Source organism: Pelodiscus sinensis, chromosome 3, assembly GCF_052426305.1.
Source record: "Pelodiscus sinensis isolate ZL-2025 chromosome 3, ASM5242630v1, whole genome shotgun sequence".
Classification (NCBI taxonomy): Eukaryota; Metazoa; Chordata; order Testudines; family Trionychidae; genus Pelodiscus; species Pelodiscus sinensis.
This window is the reverse complement of record NC_143054.1, coordinates 49,896,800-49,916,429: the sequence shown is the minus strand read 5'-3', so window position 1 is coordinate 49,916,429 and position 19,630 is coordinate 49,896,800. Positions and strand designations below refer to the sequence as shown.

General features: G+C 39.4%; 1 protein-coding gene across 1 annotated transcript in view; it reads left to right on the top strand.

Moving 5' to 3' along the window:
• The first annotated feature begins 238 nt into the window (after positions 1 to 238).
• The window catches only part of LOC112547815 (uncharacterized), a 365,550-nt gene continuing 346,158 nt past the window's right edge, over positions 239 to 19,630 (top strand). The window contains exons 1-2 of the mRNA XM_075923696.2: positions 239 to 259; positions 982 to 1,015. Coding sequence (XP_075779811.2) covers positions 239 to 259; positions 982 to 1,015 — 55 coding nt within the window. The remainder of the gene's footprint in view (positions 260 to 981; positions 1,016 to 19,630) is intronic.

Genomic DNA, 19,630 nt, shown 5'->3' with positions numbered 1-19,630 from the left:
AGTAAAGAGATACAAATTCATGGGTATAGGAGAAGAGTGCTGCAAAAGAATTAGGAGTTTTTGAGAAGAGTAACAGCTTCCCTTTGAGTAACAGCTTCCCTTTATGTATCAAGTGAAGGAGTGGCAGTCCTGCAATATTTAAGTTATCTGTCAGCATTTCCATTATTAACCTTCATTTTAAAGGGCTTTATTACTCAGCCATTTTAAATCATACTAAAGCTACCCATGATCTGTCCAAATGCAAATTTTGTGTGGGGAGGTATGAAATAAAATTAGCTTAAATGTATTGTCATTTATTTATTGAGAGTCATAAGGGTAGCTGCAGATAAGGATTTTGCTCTCCTAAGTTTCTGTTCTGAATCAGCTGATGTTAATTCAATTAATGTCAGTTTTGAACAATCCCCCCCCCCCAAAAAAAGTGGGCAAGACTCTGCTGTCAGCTAGTATAGTATCAAGTGAACATGAATTAAAAAATGATACAAATGTTAATAAAAACTAAAGTGCTGGCAAAAATTAATTAGTGAGACCTGAAAGTTCAAATAAATGAGAAACTGGAAAGTGTATCTCAGCGTTTGACAGAAATTACAAACTCCTTAAAATCATGCTGAATAATTTAGCCAAGAGATTTTGTTGAAGGGTCCCATTTCTTCACTGTGAGTCCTTTTACCTCCATGTTACACTGAAAGAGTAGCACTTCAGGGCTAAGAGAGAGTTATTCATTATACAAATACAAACATCACAGAAAATAAACTAGAACCCATCCAAAAGAAGTGGCTTGCTGGGGGAGAAGTTGGCTATGAACATTCTCTTATTATGTTAAGGTTCTAGTCTCAGCTGAGAAGCTGATTAGGGACATAAATCAGTCTCAGCTGACAGAGGGACTGAAGGGCAGAAGCTGGGCTGCTTTAGTTCTTCAGCCATTTCACCAGTTCAGACTGAAGTAACTTGTCTCAGAAGCCTGATAAGTAGACATGAACACAGTCTACCAGAACATGGACATACTTGCAAGCCAAGGGTAAGATAGGGGTGTTGAATTCAGGGGTTTTCCTAAATGAATTGTACTCTGTATAAATAAAGATCTATGATTTTTTAAAAACCTTTGCAAAGTGTGTAAGAGAAGGACTATGCTTAGCATGTGTTCTGACAAGTTTACCTGTAAATCCAGAGTGCCCAAAAGGCTGGAGTTCTGGAAAGGGGTATGCACATGATATGAAGGAGACTTGAGCAGCCAACAATGGTTCTAGGGGCTAAGCATTTGGACTGTGGGGCTGTACCACTTATGAGAAGAGGGTACTAACTAAAAGATCTCTAAAGTATGCTGACCGACCCCAAGCCATAGCACTGCTTGGACTCTCTTCAGACTCTGGAGTAGTACATCACATGAGGATTCAGTGTTTGGATCCCCTCATAGCACTCTGATTGCCAGGTCCTGGACACTCCTCAGTGAGGTCTGTAACATTTCTTGTTTGGATCTCTCTGCAGGATTGGAGTCTGTTTTCCATATATAGTTTTAAACCACAGTTCTGCCAGACCTGTGAAAATGTAATGTCCCTTCCCTCCCCCCAGGTGATTTATCCACTTGGCATTGTTCCCTCAAAAAAGTACACACTAGCTAGCTTCAAGGGAAATGAGGAGTGATTCGGACATTAGTAGAAGCAAACAATATGAATATGTGCCCAGGTGGAACAGGTTGTGCTTGTTAGGGAGCCAACAACAGGTTTGTCTTCTAGCAACACGGTCAATGTAGCTAATTCTAACAAGGACTACTGATTGATTGAACATCTAGGTTGATAGAGGTGTGTGCCTGGATGTGAGGTTACTATTTAACACAGCAAAAACGAGAGTTCTGTGGCTGCTCAATGTTTTCCAGATGGTAGCTGTGTTTGGGCTGCTTCTTGTGTCTGCCTTAGCCTCTGTTTTTTTTTTCCTCCTTGGCACTGCAGCTCAGCTCTGACCCAGTCTGTGGCTCATTCTTTGGCATTCAGCTTCTGATACATGGTTCTTCTCTGGACGAGGTCCACAAGTGTATGATAGCCTTGAACTTTGACTCTAGCTATAATCTCCAGTCCTGGCAACCCCCATGGCTCTGAACATTAGTACTGAATAGTGACATCCCAGTTGTTTCCCTTTCAGTTCTGAAACCCCTGATAACATGCTCAATTTTTAGTGAGCTGACTAGATTAAATGTAACATGGGTATGCTACAGGGGCTGCTAATCACATCCTTGGCTGCGGTGTAGTAGTTCAAGAAATTCATATACAAGAAGCATGTTCAAAAAAGTTCCTATTTTCTTCCTTTTAATTAAAACTCTTGGTAAACCATGAAAAGAAGTAATCCAAAACATTATAGAATATACTTGCATATGGTCCTTCTCCTTTCACCCACCTGCAACTTTCATATCCAAAACAAAAAAAAGGCTTGTAATAGTAAGCAGTTTTTGCATTGCTAATTATCACATATGACCTCAAGATATTATTTAAACTCATTCATTAAAAAAAATAACCTGTTGTGCTGGGGAATCTGTGAAACTATCTGCTATTGAAATCACAACAAAAGAAATCTATGGCATATTCTTATAGCAAAGATATACTAAATTACTAAAACAATAATAATTAATAATTTTGAGTCAGTTCACTGACACCTGAAATGTGCAGATACCTTCCGCATTTCACTTGCATTCTGAATAACTACTCAGTCTCCTTTTGGTCTAACTCTCCATTAAAATGAGTGGAAATATATAATGAGAACAAACATCAGCTCCATGCACATCCTGCTGTGTATTGGATCTTTCTATTTATCTGTAGCCCTGGCTTTATAGAGTGCTGAGAAATTAAGCTTGAAATCCAAAAAGTAATGAGTCTTACCAGCCCTTCTGTATCTACTCGTTGGTTGGTTGTAATACAGCAACACCAGAAGTCTTAATGCATTACTTGTATATGCATTTTTGGGAGATATAAACATTGGGACAATAGTTCTGAATGAAGCCTTGATAACACAGGTTGCATTTCCCTAAACTGGGACTCTGGTCCAGCAACATCTGTCCTGCGGCAGCACCATAAATGTTCCTGGATGAGAGCACTGCAGGGCAAAAAAGCCAGCTGAGGGCCTGACAGGGCTGTGAACTGGGAGGTAGCTTAGCTCTTACCATTTAGAAGAAGTTATTAAACGAATGGACTCTCAGAGAGACACCCAGACGCACTATAAAAATAGTTAATAGATCCTTTCAATCTAACTCGATTCTTGTAATTTCATCCAAAAGAGTTTGGCTTATGAAGGTTTCCCAGTGTTGACATACCAGAACTTTGGCACACGGTTTTTCAGGGTAATCAGTTGGCAGGCTACGAGACTTTTTTTTATGTTAACCACATAAAGGCATGGACCGCCCCCTCCCTCCCCCCCCCCCCAGCTCCCATTGGCTTAAGTTCACCATTCCCTGCCAAAGCAAGCTGCTCCCAAACTCAAGGCCTCCATCCTTCATCTCCATTTGTTGATTGATTTCTCCCCCTCGTCTGATTAGCAGAAAGTGAAAGCTTGAATCTAGCATTTGGTTTGGCCTTCAAAAACCATGCTTGTTCAAATTTAATTCTTCATTATATAATCTTTTTGCTAATTTTATCATGCCTCAATGCATAGAATCATAGAATAATAGGACTGGAAGGGACCTCAAGAGGTCATCAAGTCCAGCCCCCCGCCCTCAAGACAGGACCAAGCTCCGTCTACACCATCCCTGACAGATGTCTATCCAACCTGTTCTTAAATATCTCCAGAGAGGGAGATTCCACCACCTCCCTTGGCAATTTATTCCAATATTTGACCACCCTGACAGTTAGGAATTTTTTCCTAATGTCCAATCTAAACCTCCCCTGCTGCACTTTAAGCCCATTACTCCTTGTCCTGTCCTCAGAAACCAAGAGGAACAAATTTTCTCCTTCTTCCTTGTGACACCCTTTTAGATATTTGAAAACCGCTATCATGTCCCCCCTTAATCTTCTTTTTTCCAAACTAAACAAGCCCAGTTCATGAAGCCTGGCTTCATAGGTCATGTTCTCTAGACCTTTAATCATTCTTGTCGCTCTTCTCTGTACCCTTTCCAATTCTTCACATCTTTCTTGAAATGTGGCGCCCAGAACTGGACACAGTACTCCAGCTGAGGCCTGACTAGTGCAGAGTAGAGCGGCAGAATGACTTCACGAGTTTTGCTTACAACGCACCTGTTGATACAACCTAGAATCATATTTGATTTTTTTTGCAACAGCATCACACTGTTGACTCATATTCAACTTGTGGTCCACTATGACCCCTAGATCCCTTTCCGCCATGCTCCTTCCTAGACAGTCGCTTCCCATCTTGTATGTATGGAACTGATTGTTCCTTCCTAAGTGGAGCACTTTGCATTTCTCTTTATTAAACCTCATCCTGTTTACCTCTGACCATACAATGTGGTTACAATTCACTTGATCAAATTCTAGAGTATCTCACTCCTATCTTTCAGAGTTACAACTGTTTCTGGTGCCAACAATTTGAGAAGGAAGTTATTAATTTAGAGATGGTTCAGAGAAGAGTAATGAAAAAGAATTTTAAATAATTTAAAAAATGGTAAAAGCAACATACCAGGGCATTATGAAGATTTAATGTATATTGCTTTCTCTCCAATAAATGATTTTAACTCCTCTCCAAAGTTTTCATTTCTGGGCTGAACAAACTCTTTAAAAATTGCTTAACTGCACTTTAGCACTGATTTTTCCATAAAGTATTTTCACTTGCATACATTATTAATGTATTATTTACATCATGTATACACTGACTGACTTGTACTTCACAGCACTCAGAACATATTTATTTTGCTGTATGTCAGCATAACTGCATATCAGGGGCTTAGACATTTCTTTTACAGTTTCTGTTGGCTTTCACATTTCAATATGACATTTTCTGTTGCCAGGTATAAGTGTATTCTGAAATGAAAGCTGTGCCTTCTAGTCAAAATAAGAAAGTGGTATGTAGTAACGGAAGTAGCACTGCAATTTATTCCCATATTTATAAAAATACACTTTATCATCTTTTTCCACCTGTCCGCTTTGATAAATTTCATACAAATGACTATTTTGCTCATAATCAATTTCAAGGTGACTGTAAATATTCATGAACGCATCTCAGTAATATTAATTTGTTCTTCTTTTACTCAAATAGGGAATTTCTCATGCATTTGTTATAATTTTATATGCCTTTTTAAGTTGTCTTTAGTAAATAGAATTCAGGAAACACATGCTTTCCATTCATTTAACTTAAAGAACCATAATAAATTACTACAATAAGAATCACAATGACTATATAGAAGAAAACAATTAGTAAAGGAAGGTATTGCAAACATATTAATCCTTTCTTACTTCTGTCTTTAATAATATGATTGAAACATGCATATTTAGAGGGCGGATATAAGAACATATATATCAGGTGGATTTTTTGATAACTTTAATGTTCTTTGTTTTTTCCCATGTTTTTCACACACGAATAGCAAACTATGTTTAAAATTACATCCTCTTTGAATAAAACTTTTAAGTAGAAAGAACAAGAAACAACCCAGTGAGTCTTTTTTCCATCCCTTTTATCATCTGGATTCCCTGATTATAACATGGAGAGAGGTTATTATGCTGGATATTTATTATTTTAACCATGTATTTTGTAACAAATCCATCATTCTTATGTCTGTTTGATCATGGGATACAGAATAGCAATCAGAACATCATAGCATCAGCAGAGAGAGATCCCAGATCTTCATACTCTAAAATCAAAACCCCTCATCAGTAGAGCTCATTTAAAATAAAATAAAAACAAACTTTCTTCCTGACAAACATGCCAAATTTTGTTGAAATTTAAATATTTTATACAAATTTTAATCCAACAAAGCGGGGAATAGAGTCTAGTCTTTTCCACATCCCAGCGGAAAGCCAATAGTCTAGCTATTAGAGCAATTAAGTGGTGGAGCTTTCTTTTCTTTCCTTTTATTTAACAATTTCAGAACGTTTTGTTTTACTTTCCACATCAAAACACAGTAAATTTTCTTTACTCTTTTTATTCACAAAATAAAAGCATTATTTTTTATCCCTGCTTACCAGCTCAGTTAAAAGATGATCTTTGTTAATAGGGCCTGTATAACCCTGGCAATTTTGATTTCATGAAACTCACACAAGCCATGAGGATGAAATATGGTATGCATTTACTCTAGCTAAGATTTTTTTAAAAAAATAAAGGGCCTAAAATAAATAGTGCCTTTTTGCTTGGCAATTTGGAAAATCGGGCTGTTTACTTCATTACTTAAAAATGGCAATCTTTTTTTTTTTTTTTTTTTTAAATCGCAGCCCAAGCTTTTTAATCATTATAATATATCCAAATCTTTAATAGATTTCATAGATTCCAAGGTCAGAAGGGATCATCTTGATAATCTAGTCTGACCTCATGTATAATGCAATCCATAGAAATTTCCCCAAATAATTCACAGAGCCTATCTCTTAGAAAAATATCCAATCCTGATTTTGAAAGTGCCAATAATGGATAATATACCATTAACTTTGGTAAATTGTTGCAAGACTAAATCATTTTTACAGTTAATTTTTTGCCTTATTTCTAGTCTAAATTTGTCTTGATTCAACTTCTTGCCATTGTATTGTTATACCTTTCTCTACTAAATTGAATAGCCTATGATTAAATATTATTCCCATGTAAATACCAATAGACTATACTTGAGTTATCCCTTAACCTTCTCTCTATTAGGTGAATAGATTGATCTTGTTAAGTCTACCATTTTAATTCAGGTTTTCTAATTCATAGGTGACATGGGGCAGGGAAATACAAGGGTCAAGTCCCCTCCCAGATTTCTATTTGGTTTTAGGGTTGCTACATTCTAACCGCACCAAAAAAAAAAAAACACCCCTGCCCAGCCCTATTCCCTGCCTCTTCTCTGCAGCCATGTCCACAGCTTGCTCCACCTATTGTATCCATTGCTTGCCTCCCCTACTCTCATTCACTTTTACACCCCAATCCCGGCCTCAGCTCAGTGAATGTGTGAGAGCTCTGGCTGGAGATATGGGCTCTAAGTTAAGGCCAGGGATGAGGAGTTTGGCTTGTGGGAGATAGCTTCAGGCGGTGGCAGTGGCTTGTACTGTGGGTGACATGAGAGCTCTGGCTTGGGGTATAAGCTCTTGGTGGGACCAGATATGAGGGACTAAGAGTGAAGGAAAAGTCTAGATCAGGAGCTTTGGTGTGTATGTGGGATGAAGTCTCTGGCTGGTGGTGCAGACTTTAGGATGAAGCCGGTGAAGAGGCGTTTGGGGAGAAGTCTCAGAAGGCCGTGAGCTGGGGGGGGTATGGGAGAGTGGGGTGCGGAACTGAGAGGGAGTTTGGGTGTGGACACAAATCTAAAAGTCTCATGCATTCGTTGCCACTTTGCAGAACAGAGAAAGTTTTTGGAAATACCTGTTACGTATTTAGTGCTGCATGCTGTGCATGCTAAATAGAGGGAGTACAAATTAATTCCCATTGCTATATTATCAATGCAGTGAGATCAATTCTGGGTTTATCAATTATATTATAGTGCAGTTAACAGCTGTAGGCATGTAAAATTACAGGTAAGACATAGAAGGCCAGATCCTGAGCTGGTGATATCTGAAGTACTTCAGTCTACACCAGCTGAGGATCTGGCCAGTGCACCCAAAACTAAGTGATTATTGATGATCTTTAGACTGCCTTGAAAACTGAGTATCAGCATCACTGAGTTGGCATAAATGTGTAATTGCTGAATGCTGTAGTGAGCAGTAAAGCTGTCTTATGAACAGACTTCATGAATATATTAGTAATTTTCTTTTTTAGATTGAAATCAAGTAACAGCATTAGAATCTCAGTGGGCCCTTGGGTGGGGAACTATTTTGAAACAACCTGAGGGGAGTTGTGAGTGAACAATATTAATAGAAAGCTGTTCTGCTTGTGTCTATGCTACAATAAGAAGGTATGTATGATGGTTGGCCATTTGATGAGTTTTAATTAAGACATAGTATAGGTAATAGAAATGGGGGGGAAAAAAAGCACCAGATAAATTATTGTAGTTTAATAAATTATGTGGAAAAAAACTGACAGGATACTTCAGATGCAGTGGAAGTAATCTGCCTCCAGTAAAGAAAATGGCTGTAATGAGGCACAAAGAAAAGTAAGATCTAAAGTGGAAAGCTTGGAAATAGACCATGTTTAGTGAATTATTCGGAGTTAATTGCAATACTTGATATTTATTAGCATTTGCTATCTTGTCCACTAATTCTGAGGGAGGGGGGGAGAAATGAATGATGAGACTTCTTTGCTTGTGATTAACATTTTTAATGAGCTGTGGATAGAAGTTTAAATTCATAGCTAGAAAGAAAATAATGTAAGGCTCTACAGTGAACCCTTTTGTTGGTGAACACTTATGTAAACAGTATCATTAAAATCCTACTACACAGTCGATTGTCTAGCAAACCTTGTGTATGAGTAGAGCAGTGAGCCCAAAATGCTCAGCTGTAAAGAAGAATCTTATGCTCAGTGAGAGAGAACACTGTACAGAATCTGGTAAAGGAATACAGAAATAAATGATACACAGTACATACATAACAGGATTGCATATTTAGGAGATGTTCAGTGTAATGTGGTTAGTGCTAATTAGAAATGCGGATAATTTATGTAGTGATATATATTGCATACTGTTGAGTGAGAATACAGCAATGCAAATTCAGATAAAATTGATAGACCCAAACTGTGTTCTCATTCCTATGAAAGGTTGGGGGCAATAGAATCATGAATAGAGAAATGCAAATAAAACACTTTTTTGGTTGCTGGAAGTTCCAAAACCAACAAAAAATAGTTTCACTCAAACAAAATGTTTCATTTTGACATTGTGGGTTGTTGTTGTTTGTTGTTTGTTTTTTTTTTAAATGAAATTCAAGTTGAGAAATTAAGACTTTTCAAATCCAACATTTTTGGATTTTTATTTTTTTATTTAATTTTCTCATTGAAACAGTCTTGTGAATATAACTTGACTATGTAAAGGAGTTCTGTTGAACTGAATCTCTATTTTTGGTTAAAAAAAAATCCTCATCTGTAATACTAAATACATGTGTGGGTGTGATTTTTTTTTTCTTGGTGTGATGCAATTCACTATAACCATCACATTGATCTCCCCCACCCCCATGGATTGGAGGTTAAGTACTTCTATGAAAACAGTATTCACTCTGAATGATTGTTCATCCCCAAGCTGAACATTATCTTTGTTTGTTCATTGAGGGTCATCTCCTTTTCCCTTCATGACTTCCAGCATGGCTCTGGAGATCTGGAACCCCTTCTGCAACCCATTCCCTGAGTCTTCAAGTCTGTCCCTCCAGTAACTAGGCCCCAGGCTTACCTTTCCAAAGTTTTCTCCAGGAAAGTGAAAAGGGAACAGGGAAATATTACAGGCATGTATGATGGAACCCAAGGAAACATATCTGCAGTCGGTGCAAAATGGCACTGATTACTAGAAGAGTATGGGAATTTACACTGGCTGAGGATCTAACTCAAGGTTTATAAGCATATATATCAGGAAAAAGCATTTGGAGAAAAACAGGAACTGAAGACCTGCAGAGCGTAATCGAGTGAGAAATCATCAAAATTTTGGGAATCTGTTGGAAATGCTTTACAAAGATATCAGAAAATTGTGGATGTTTCTTTTTTTATAACTTTAGTACATCTTTATTGACCATTTGCTAAATTTCTAGCATTGCTATTGGCTTTGTTACTTTAAAAGGTGGAACAGAAAAGTGGTGGTATGACAGAATTAGAATTTGTGTTTTCCAAAAGCAGTGCCTTTAAAATAATGTAATCTCCTTTGTAAATGAAGTTCATAGTTGTCATTCCAATATATAGATCTGTGCAAACTATACCTCCGAGCTCTTTGGCACACACTCTCAGTAAATATAACAACACAGTGGGTGGAAAAAATTGAAGCAAATTGACATTAAGGATAACACAAATGTGTCAGTAGAATGACATAGTTGGTTTGATTGGGCTTTGCATGCAGTCTGTATAGGAAATTATGCATCTAATTATCTTTCAGAATAGCTTGTATTATAGCATACAGTATTCAGTGTAGCCTGAAATGACATCCTTGTCACTGCAGCCTAGCTGGATGATTTGCTAGTTGATGTTGCATAGAGCTGGCCTCTATGCTTGATAATTTTTATTCCATGCTTCTCTACTTGCAGATATTCATATTGCATGATTTATAATTTCACAGTTTCTTTGTGTAGAGATAGATCACCTGTCTGCATAAGACAGTAATTTTTGTTACACATTGAAAAAGATTGCATCTATAGTTCCATGTATGCATGAATAGTAGACACAATGTATTTTGCTCAGTTTCTTGACTTGAGTACTCTGTGCTTATCAGCATATCAACAAACACTGAAAAATTTGCTCTTCTAAGCAAAAGATAGTACAAGGCCAAAGGCATTAAAATTCAAACATTTTTCCCCATGAGCTCTTGTTCTTCCTGATTGTAGCATCTATCTTGAAGATTTCCTGTGACTTTGATACCAATGTTCAGACAGTTATAATTCATCTGTAAGGGTATGTCTACACTATGGGATAAGGTTGAAGCTGCCACTGTTGATCTTCTAGGGTTCTGTATAATAAATCTAATGAAGACATGCTAATTTGAACTGAGAAGGGCACTCCGGTCAATGCCAGTAGTCCTGCTACCATGAAAAGTAAGGGAAGTCAAAGAAAGAGTGTTTTCCCTTCAATTTCCTGCAGTGTAGACAGCGCCAAAAGTCAAGTTAAGGTACTTCAGCTACATAGCTGAAGTTGCATATCTTAATGGGACCTTATCCCATAGTATAGACATACCCTAAGTACTCCCAAAAATTCAAAATGGCAATGTAGCAATAAGAAGCTAAATGCTTGATGTAACTGTATTGCAAGCTGGTTATGCCTGTGCATTTAATGGTTGACTTGTTAACAAAGCTTGTGTTTTAGTATAATAGAATAACAATGGTTTTTGGATTACTCTGACATCAAAGTAAACTGAAGTAACATTTCAAATGCTTATTATGGACACCAACAGGCAGATTATATACTCCAAAGATTTCACATCACATAAACAAGAGGAAAAACTGTTTTTGTCCTAAAGCTGGCCTCATTGAGTAGAGGGTTGTGTTTATAGGTTAGTTCTGGTCGTAAAGGAATTATATAACTGCAAAAAGAGTTATTTTAGAAGTTAGATCACACAGGTGTAAGTAATAATATAGCCATTATCTGCTCAGTGTGGTTATTGCCTGAGCAACAAGAACCAGTCTGGTTCAACCATTCACAAAAATCCCCTCTTAAGGAAGAGCTGTTCTTCCTCATTTTTTCAGGAAGAACGACATTTGCGCAAGAGGGGATTTTTGCACAAAAAGAAGCTGTCTACACAAAAGCCTCTTGTGCAAAAGCAGCTGCTAATTAATTATGCAAATGAAGTGTGGTGATATTCTACTCCACGCTTCATTTGCATAAGCTTTTGCAAAAGAAGTCTGTAATATAGACGTAGCCTGAAAAGTTAAGCAAAGAATAGTGACTACTGGCCACTAACACAAACCACACTGAACCAGGGAAAGGGTGGTCCAAATATAGCCAATTACATTCTGCCATGTGGCCTACTGTTGTTTTGAATATTAATACTTCAGAGTAACTGGTAGAGTGTACATATCTACAAATGGAATGTTTCAAAATAACTCCCTAGTACAGACCGGGGATTGGTGGGCACCTCTGTGTCAAAGTGTTGTAGTTCTGCAGCTCCCATTTGCTTCAATATCAGTTTAACCACTTGAAAAATTGAGAGCCTAATTGCATTTCCTCCTGCAACATTTAGTCAACTATCCATTGTTTAAAACAAAATTGTCCCTAAGGGTGAAAATAAGCAAACTGTGTTAAAGTGAAAGAATGACATTTCTATGTGTTTAAAAATAAATGAGAATCCACATGGCTGTAAGTGGTTGTCTGGAAGTAAAAGTATATACTTGCTAAAATACTCATGCTAACGTACTTATCTTATTGAATAGAACTTACCAATCATTATATTTCAGATATTTTAAACGGTTTCAAGAAAGCCTTTAAACATTAAACTTTACAGCAGGCTATGGGTGATAAACTGTTATCTCCATGCCAATATTCAGATATAGTTGCTTTTAATTAGAAGGTTCATCATACTCATTGTACATAATTCAACATCTTTGTAAATACCAATATTGAAAGCTAAAGAATTTAGATTATTCCCTTACGTAATGTACATGAAAACAAAAATAATCATTGGCAACCTAAGAAGATATACAATTATAGTAAATAGTAGATCAGGAGTTCAGAGTAATTTATAAAGTGACAATATGCAGTTTGACAAATCAGTGCCTGTAAAAGCAATGAAGAATTCAGGCTATAATATTTAATCCACAGACACAGTTTCTGGGTAATAAAGCTCATTCTGCTTTTCCCTAAGACATTTCCTTTAGTCCCTTCCTATTTAACCACATCAAGCTATATGCTGAAAACATCCACTGAAATTATTTCTTTAAAATGATCAACAGTAATTACCTGGGGTCAAGGAAAATCTTCACTTACAGTTCAAGACCAATATTCAGCAGGTTACAGCTGAGTATGAACCTCAACTCCCAGAAATGCTCAGGTTTCCATCATGAGTCACATAAATGTTAATATGAACATTCAGAACTACATTGTAAAATCCCTGTAACTCTTTAAGGATATGTCTACACATCAAAGTTAATTCAAAATAACAGCCGTTATTTCGAATTAACTTGAATAGCGTCTACACAGGCAAACCGCTATTTCGAAATAAATTTGAAATAAATTCAAAATAGTGGAGCACTTATTTTGAATTTTTGGTAAATCTCATTCTACGAGGAATAATACCAAATTCGAAATAGCTAAATCGAAATAAGTGCTGTGTAGACGCTTATTTCAAAATAGGGGGCCTCTAGCCCTTCCCAGTTTCCCCTGGTGGTCACTCTGGGCCAAACCAGAAAACTCCTTTCCTCTCCCCCAGCTCCAGAACCCTCAAAGGGGTAGACTCTGGCCATACTGCACGTGCCAGAGCCAGGCCTGCCAGCAGTCACTGCCCCTGACCCAATGGCTGCACAATGAGGCGGGCACCCAATGCCAGCCAGCCGTCCACCGCCCAGTCCCCGAGCTCCCAGGAGCCAGCCAGGGGCTGGAGACAGCGGGCACCCTCCTGGACTAGTGCGGTGATCGTGGACCTCATTGAGGCTGCGGGGGAGGCCTCCAACGTCCATGATCTCTGCACTAGATGGAGGAATGCCACTGTGTATGGTGGCATGGCTGCCACCATGGCCGACAAAGGCCACAGGCGCACCCAGGATCAGGTGTGCATGAAAATTAAAGAACTGTGGCAGGCATATGCCAGGGCCATATGGGGCAGCTCCCCAACAGAGGCAGACACATGTCCCTATTTTGATGCCCTGGACCACATAACAGGGCGGTGGGAAGGTTCATGCCTCCGGGGGAGGGGGGGCGCGCAGCGATCTGGGACCAGAAGGCCCTGACCAGGGCACGGAGGAGGAGCTGCCATGGAGGGTGCCATGCCGGCTGGACACCTGAGCTGTCCCAGCAGTGGAGTCACCAAGGTCATCCAGGGAGACCACACAATGTAAGTGCCATCGCTGTCTCCTTCCCAGGGGGGTGGGGAAGGAGCCCAGGGACCACGTGTGTGGGCCTTGCTTACCATGGATCAAGCAGCAACCTGTGCACATGAGAGCACTTGCCATGCCACTCCTGAGCAGATGGCTCCAGCTGCGTGCCACACAGGAGCCATGGCCTGATAGCCACACGTGTGTGTGAAGAGACCTGACATGCTTCTGACCCCGAGGCAGGATACAGCAAGATGCCCTCCCTTCACAAGCCCCCTCTACACAGAGGCAGGGGACATTGCCTCCCCTCCTTGACCTCAGCCACACTATACGCACCCATGTCCCTGTGCTGTGGTCTTGGGGCAGCTCCCACTCCCAGGGATAGCTGAACATTCTGCCCATGGCCTCTGTGCAAGCACAGCGGCTCTGACAGTGCAGGACACGGTCATCCTCATCTCGCAGAGGGGGGCTAGGCTTCACCCACTGTGTCCCCAGGGAGAACTGACCACTTCTCTTCTTTTTCCACAGCTGCACCAGCTGCGCATGCATGGTTCACCACCCTGCCCAGGACATCCTCCTGCACCCAAGGGTTCAGCAGGTTTACCGCAACACTGCAGGGGTACTGAGACCAGCAGCTGGGGGCCCTGTGAGCCCTGGACCGCTCCATGGAGTCCAGGATGAATGGGAGTTCTGGTGGGAGCTGCTTGCCCAGGGTTGTGCCATTTGTGCCCATCTTCATACCCTGGTGCAGAGCATGCTGCCTTATGCTGCTCCAGTGCCTGCTGCCTCCCCAGCTCCCACTTCTCCTCCCACTCCTTTTCCCTGTCCCGCCTTTCCCTCCTCCTCAATCCTCACATCCCCACCTCAACCTCCACACCCTCCTGCCCATCCCCCCCGGGGATGTCGAGGCCCCCGCATCTGCTGTATTGGGAGACAGTTGGCCCGGTGAGACACCCACTCCTGAGCTCTGAGATTCCCCTCCCCTTTCTTCTCCTTGCTTCCCCCTTCCAGCTCCCTCCTCCCAGTTTTCCCCCTCCTCTCTCCCACCCTCTCTACTCCCCTCTCCTGCCTCCTTTCCCCAGTTGCACCAGAGTTTCATTCCCCCCTAGTTTTAGTTAAATAAAGAGAGTTGATATTTTTGAAAATACGTGTTTCATTTGACGTTAGGAAGGCGGGCTAAAGAGGGGTAAGTGGAAGGATGTGAGGGAGGAATGAGGCACAAGCCCCCAGTGGGACAGACCAGGGAGGCTCTGAGTGCTCCTCAGGGTGGATGCTCTACCACAGTGTCTCCTAGATACTGACAGCCCCCCTGATGGACCTCCTGAATGGCAGCCTGCAGCAAGTGCAGCCAGGCTGATAGCAATGAGTCCACGAGAAGCACCAGAGTGCCCAGGGGTAGCTTTGGCTCCAAGTTGCAGAGTGCTATGGTGTCCCGAGTGAGGGCACACAGAGACACACATGCTTTGCTGTCCCACAGCGAGGCAGGCAAGCAAGCAGGGACACCTGAGAACTGGTTGCCTGGGGGCGGGGAGAGGGAAGTATCCTTTTAAGCACAGACCTCAGATAGCATCAGGCAACAGCAACACAAAAACACTCCGTATCTGATGCCCTAACCCTGACCTGGTTCCAGCCGGCCTTAGATCCAAAAATAGCAAAATGCTATTTTGAAATACATTTTGTGTGTAGACACGTTATTTCGAAATAACTTATTTTAAAATAAGATATTTTGAAACAGCTCTGTAGTATAGACATACTTCCAGGCTGTGTCTACACTGCACCCCTTTTCTGGAAAAGGGATGCAGATGAGACAAGTCAGAATTGCAAATGAAGCGGGGGATTTAAATTTTCCCCGCTTCATTTGTATAAACATGGCTGCCGCTTTTTTCCGGCTTGGGGCTTTGCCGGAAAAAAGCGCCAGTCTAGACGGGGATCTTTTGGAATATAAAGCCTTTTCCAAAAGGTCCCTTATTCCTGATTCTTAAAAAGGCTTTACATTCCAAAAGATCCCCGTCTAGACTGGCGCTTTTTTCCGGCAAAGCCCCGAGCCGGAAAAAAGCGGCAGCCATGTTTATACAAATGAAGCGGGGAAAATTTAAATCCCCTGCTTCATTTGCAATTCTGACTTGTCTCATCTGCATCCCTTTTCCGGAAATGGGGTGCAGTGTAGACACAGCTTAAGGCTTTATCACGATCATTAGTAAACTCTTAAAATAAGGGGGAATTTAAAAGTATAACAGTATAGTATCTGCTTTTAGTAAAGGATAAGTTACCAATGTTCTGTACTTGGATGGAAAAGATTAGAGGAATAGAAAAGACTAGAGGGAATAATTGTGCCCTGTGGCATTTGTGAATGTGCACTACCAGTCGGGGAAAAAAAACCTAGCTGTAGGTGGTGCTTTGCTAACCAGCTGGGCATCATTTGAATCTCTCCTGAGCGGTCATGCAAATTCACAGCTTATGGAGGACACTGATGGTTGCCATCTATGGTAATTTTGAGGAGGTATAGTACTTTGCAATATTCCTTACTCTAAATCAGTGGTTAAACAAATTGCCTTGGAGTACAGGGACCATTCAGAGTTTTGACAGCAGGTTGATTTGAGGGCCTCAGGACTCTCACCCCAGCACTGCATCTCTGTAATGCAAAGCAGAGAGACACTGGTTTCATTCCCCCAGACCAACATGATTCACAGTAGTGAGTGAATGAATTAATAATAAATACAGTGTACCAGCACAACCGCTGTCAATCATTCTTGCATTCCTTCTGCCACAGGGCAGACAAGTAGTTAGTTAAAGAAAGCTCGCAAGAATTATTTTTAATTTTCAATAAAAATGTAACTTTGTCATTTAACATGCTCCAGCAGTAAGAGTGAAAAAAGATGGGAATAACATAGCAGAGGCAGCTTGATCTCCATTTAGTAATCTAACAACTCGGAGGAAAAAAAGCTGTTAGAGCTGATGGACTGGCAGTACGAGTATCAATGAGTAGAAATTCTGCTAGTGCGTGTCTATGGAAGAATGATTATAGACATTTTATTTTTAGTGGTTTCACTTCATAGAGGACCGAATAATCCCAAAACGTAGCAAGACGTATATCTTTATTTCTTCCTATTCTATTTTATTAATTTTCACACTAGGCTTTCTTAGAGTTAAAATTAAAACTGCCATTTTAATATCAGGGTAGAGTCTAGAGCCCCAACTAAGCTTGGGGTGAAGGGTCTTTGTGCTAGGCACTTATCACACACTTGACCTACATCTATACTAAGCTCTTGTGCAAGAAAATATGCAAATGAGGCAAAGCAGTGAATATTGCCATGCTTCATTTGCATACTTAATGAGCTGCCATTTTTGCACAAGCAGCTTTTGCACAAAAAGGAGCCATCTACACTGCTCCTTTTTGCACAAAACTCCCTCTTGAACTTTTTTAGATATACAGCATAAGGAGCTAAGGAAGACTATAGGGTTTTCTTTATTCAAACCAGTATATGCAAATATACTTTTCTTTTCCTCCACCTTCCCCATACAATTATCATGCAGTCTTGAAAATAGTGGCTAATCAATGAAGTACCTGGCATCTAGTTCCATTAAACCCTTTACAAGAGTAAAGTTAAGAAGTTAAATACATGTATAAATGTTTGCAATCCCTTTCTTTTTTCTTTTCAGATTAAACTGTTTGAAACACGATATAGTACTAGGCATAGGGTTGCCAAGCCTTCAGGTTTGCTCTGGCATCTCCATGAACTAAAGATTAATTTTTAGTCAAAGACTGTCATAAGATGAAACCTCTATAAATATGTCCAACCAAAACTGATAACCATAACTAGGCATATTGCACGTTCTTTGGCAATTGATCATTTTGAGGATACTATGTTACTTTGTGGTACATTGCTAAATCTTGGTGTTACATTGCTAAAATAGATCAATGGACTAAAGCCATTGCTTTTTGCTTTATAAAATGAATAGGACTTACATTGGATTTACAGGACAGGCCTTTCTTATAAGTCACTAAATTAGCATAATTATGGTATCAAAAATTCTGTCATTGTAAATGAACTATATAAGCATTTTGTCTGTAAACGATATCTGCAACAGCTTCAGTCTTGCGTAAATATTCTATATACACATTCTATTCATATCAAACACTATGGGTACGTCTAGACTATAGGGTTTTGTCGACAGAGGCTTTGTCGACAGATACTGTCGACAAAGCCTCTGTTGAAAAAGAGCATCTAGACTACAGCCAGTTCTGTCGACAAAGAAAGCCACTTTTTCTACAGAGAGTCTAGACGCTCTCTTTCGAAAAAGCAGTGTGGATGCAATAGCACCTTTTTTGACATAACTCTGTCAAAAAAAGCATTATTCCTCATAGAATGAGGTTTATTGCCATTGACAAAACTGCAGCATACTGCTGACAGAACTCGGCGGTAGTGTAGACGCAAGTATAGTTTTGTAGACGGTGTTGACAAAACCCTGTAGTCTAGACACACCCTAAGTGACATAAACTGAGAAGACAAGAAATTAAACTCTGCAAGCACCACTCTGCCCTTAATTCTCTCCATTCCAAAATAAATAAACAAATAAAAGCAAATAAATGCAACAATGTACATTATGAATAGAATGTCAATCTCTTTTACATGTATGCCTCTATTCAGTATTTACCCATACAATACTCCTATGGAATTTTTTTCAATGAAATGACTTGAGGATTTGAATATTTGCTTATTTTTCATATTTTTTTTAAATTAGAATTGGGTAAATTTAAAAAAAAAAAGTCAGTTCACATTAGCATCTGACATGTGTTCAGGACTAGGCTACCTAGAAATAATGGTTTAAATACTATAGGACAGTTATTTCTTCAATTTATTTCCTTTTCTTCCTAATTAGTCTAGAAGAACCTTTGTTCACTGTATTTGTTCACTTATAGATCTAGTGAAAACTAGAATTTACAGTGGTTTGTTAAAATGTAAATGTGGCAAGTGAATAGTTGAACATAACTGAATACTTTCGAACTTGACAACTTAGAAAAAAATGGGTTTCATTTCTCAGGAGCACTTTTTTCCTGAATTTTCTGATTACCAGTCTTGTATTCATTTAACAAAGCCACATTTGTTTACTTCCCACGTGTACTCATTTATTTTTACTACCTCAGGAAGAACTGCTAGTATTAAAGTTTTGCATATATTACAACAAATATAACGTGCTTAGAGCTTAACTACACAAACATTTAAATATTCACCAACACTGAAATACTCATACTTCCCTTGCTAGTAGGTACCTTTAGTTTTTACAAAGCTAATCTTGATTTTTTTTTTCCCCCTTCATCCCCATTCAAAGAAACTTGATCTAGGTTATTTTTAAGTGTCTTTGTCTCTTAGAGAATGATAGCCTAAATATTATTAAAATGTCATTGTTGTTTTCATTCTTGTATCTCTAATAAGTAGAGATACAAGCTAAAAGCTATTCATGTATGTAACTGTTTTTGAGGGTCTTTCTTGATTTTAGGCTCAATGGGCTCACAGACAAATCCAATGACTGTTTCTGCTTGTATTAATTTTCTAGTATTATAATACTCATACTTTCATTTTATTTTGCTTTGCTCTTTATATATCGCTATCATAAAATTGGAGAGTAAAACAGACAAAAATAATGATTTGTTGCCTACAGCCATATGAAAATTAAAGAATATATTGCTATACGGTTCACGAGAAAACTGAGTAATAGGGGCCAAAAGTCTGAACCCCTTCCTGTCCCGCAGAAGCTTGAAGTTAGGCTTCTAGCTCCATATTTAGTCTATAAATTAAATTTGTGGGATGTGAGCTCCTATATTACATAAGTACTTTTGACAATCCACACTTGGACTCCAAAATCACTTAGATGCCTAACTTTTTGAAAACATTGGCCATATTAATGAGAAATTTTGTTCTTTAAAAGTTTCATTTAAAGCT